General features: G+C 45.2%; 1 protein-coding gene across 1 annotated transcript in view; it reads left to right on the forward strand.

The window, feature by feature from the left end:
- The first annotated feature begins 2327 nt into the window (after positions 1–2327).
- The window catches only part of LOC102873194 (coiled-coil domain-containing protein 47-like), a 34325-nt gene continuing 33398 nt past the window's right edge, over positions 2328–3254 (forward strand). The window contains exon 1 of the mRNA XM_006884610.1: positions 2328–3248. Coding sequence (XP_006884672.1) covers positions 2328–3248 — 921 coding nt within the window. The remainder of the gene's footprint in view (positions 3249–3254) is intronic.

Consider the following 3254-nt stretch of genomic DNA (forward strand, 5'->3'; position numbering starts at 1 on the left):
TCTTTTAAAAGTGCTTTGAGAGACAAATATTACAACTATGTGCTCCAGTTTCTGGCCTACTTAGGATCACTCTCTCTCTCTCTCTCTCTTTCACACACACACACACACACACACACACACACACACACACACACTCCCTAAAGCAAAGACTAGTGTATCATCCTTACAGAGCTGTGGGCATGCCTAAGTGAGTGAGAATGTTGGAGGATGAAGGTACTTGTGCAGATGAGGGCTAAGGTAGTGTAGTCTAGCAGCATTTCCTCTGGGTTCCTGCCTAGCTGAATCAAAGTGAAGTTGCTGGCAATGTAATCCCCCATGGCTGCATCACAATTATCTGAGTAGCCTTTAAAAAAAATACAGATGCACCCATGCCTTCCCAGGAGAGTCTGGTTTTCAGTAGGCCTGGGTTTCAGATTTTAAAGAATCATCCAGCCTAGCCGTTGTGATGCCCAGCAAATGAAAAATGTGTGTACATACACATACATGCGAGCGTGCGCACGCGTGCACACACACACACACACACACACACACACACACACTTGCTTGAGTGCTTCATGTTGTTTCAATGGATTTAAGATAGTGGCAGACGAGACCTCACCTGCCTCTAGATTCTGTTTCCAGCTCAGCTTTCTTGGCAGCATCTGGCAATCTGTCTTAAATCTCAGATGAAGCCATTTATTATGTGCCACTGGAAGTATTGTCTGACTATGATGATTAAGATGTTGTTCTCATTCGGAAACAGAGCTGGATGGATTACGAAATTCCTTATCTGACATATCGGGAGCCCTGGTGGCATAGTCCATAGTCCTAGAGGCCAAGCTTTTGTGTCTGGTGGTTCAGATCCACCAGAGGCCCTGAGGGAGAGAGATGGGCAGTCTCCTTCTGTATTGATTCACAGAAACCCAATGGAGAGTTGTTATGAGTCAGAACTGTCTAAAACACAATCAGTCTGAGTTTGGGTCTTTTAAATCTGTCACCTATCAAGAACTGGGTGTTCCCTTCAAGAATAACATTTATTTTTAAACTGAAGGTTGAAAACTATTTGTCAATTACTATGGGTCAAGATAAGTGCATTTTGCAGGTTTGTTTAAGCTGGGGTATTGTACATAAGCACGTTTCTTATAGTGCATCCTGGCAATGAAATGTTTGTAAGCCTTGCTGTCAAGAAGCCTGGAGATGCAATGGTTAAGCACTCTGCTTCTAGCTGAAAGGCCAGCAGTTCAAATCAGGTCTTTTAAGCAGATCACTCCAGTTTAGTCTCCTGCTGAAAAAATATTCATTTCTACCCCCACAGATGCTGAGTTAGAATCTACCTTTTAATTAGACATCCTGCTTGGAAGGATGATGGGACAGTGCAAGAGAGGAAGACCCTGGATGAGATGGATTGATTCAGTGACTGGGATAATGAGGGTAGGTGTGCCAGAGACAATAAGATTGGCACAGGATAGAGCAGGGTTCAGGCTGCTGTACACAGGGTCACTAGGAGTCACAAATAACTTGATGGCACATAACAACAACAACAATGCATATGTGGGAGCTCTTGTGGCCAAGTGGTTAAGAAACTACACTGTAATCCCAAAGGCTCAAGGTTTGAATCCACGGATTCTTGTTCCATGGGAGAAAGCTGTTCAATCTCCTCCGTGTGACTTAATACCTCTGAAAATCCACTGGAGGGTCAGCTATGGATCAGTTCTGACTTGATGGCACACAACAACAATAATGTATATGTAAGGGTCAACTTGAGTTTCTATGTGAATTATCTGGAGATGTGGTCAAAATGTAGATTATAATTCAGCTATCTGAAGTGGAAAAGCAAATTCACAGCAGTGGCTGAACTGGAAAGAAGTCAAAGTTCAAACCCACCAGCAGCTCCAAGGAAGGTCTGGTGACCTGCATCTGGAAGGGTCAGACACTCTCTCTCTGCCACTGAGAGGGGTCCCAATTATGGTGACCCTTTCTGAGGTTTCTGAGGCTGTTGATTGTCAGAGGAGGAGACTGCCCTTCTCTCTCCCAAGGAGGCACTAGTGGATTCAAAGTGCTGCAGACACACGGATTTTGAATTAACACTGCAACTCCCTCCGTCCAGTAAACGATTAGCCGAAAGTCCAGGGCTGGTAGTGGACTCTGTTATTGCTTTGGTTGTCCATGTTGTTAGTGGCTGCCCAGCTGAGATGTGTCTTTACTGGCAACAGGCAAAGAAGAGAGGTGAGCACTCAAATCAAGACTGCTGTGCTTCCAGGGTAATTGACAGTGCCAGATACGCACTTGACGTAGCGGAGAGGAGTCTACGTGAAGAGTTTCTCGACATGACTGAGCGAGCTGGTACAATGAAAGGCCTCTACACTGTCTGTGTTGTCCTTTTGGTGTTGGGGAGCTTCTCTGAAGCAAAGTTTGATGACTTTGAGGATGAAGACGACTTAGTGGAGTATGATGATAATGACTTTGCCGAATTTGAGGATGTCATGGAAGATTCTGCTACTCAGTCTCCTCAGCGGGTGATAACCACTGAGGATGATGAGGAGGAGACCACTGTGGAATTGGAAGGGCAGGATGAAAACCAGGAAGAAGATTTTGAAGATACAGACACCCAGGAGGGGGACACTGAGAAAGAGCCATATGACGATGAAGAATGTGAAGGCTATGAAGACAAACCAGATACCACTTCCAGCAAAAATAAAGACCCAATAACAATTGTCGATGTGCCTGCACATCTCCAGAACAGCTGGGAGAGTTATTATCTAGAAATTTTGATGGTGACTGGCCTTCTTGCCTACATCATGAATTATATCATTGGGAAGAACAAAAATAGCCGTCTTGCCCAGGCCTGGTTTAACACTCACAGAGAGCTGTTGGAGAACAACTTTACTCTAGTAGGGGATGATGGAACTAACAAAGAACCCACAAGCACAGGAAAGCTGAACCAGGAGAACGAGCACATCTACAACCTGTGGTGTTCTGGCCGAGTGTGCTGTGAAGGCATGCTGATCCAGCTGAGGTTCCTGAAGAGACAAGACTTGCTGAATGTCCTGGCCAGGATGATGAGGCCTGTTAGTGATCAAGTGCAAATAAAAGTAACCATGAATGATGAAGACATGGATACCTATGTGTTTGCTGTTGGCACACGGAAGGCCTTGGTGCGACTGCAGAAAGAGATGCAAGATGTGAGTGAGTTTTGCAGTGATAAACCTAAGTCTGGGGCAAAGTATGGGCTACCCGACTCCATGGCCATCTTGTCAGAGATGGGAGAAGTCACC

This window comes from Elephantulus edwardii, unplaced genomic scaffold, assembly GCF_000299155.1.
Source record: "Elephantulus edwardii isolate Elephantulus edwardi_28Jun2011 unplaced genomic scaffold, EleEdw1.0 scaffold00036, whole genome shotgun sequence".
Taxonomy (NCBI): domain Eukaryota; kingdom Metazoa; phylum Chordata; class Mammalia; order Macroscelidea; family Macroscelididae; genus Elephantulus; species Elephantulus edwardii.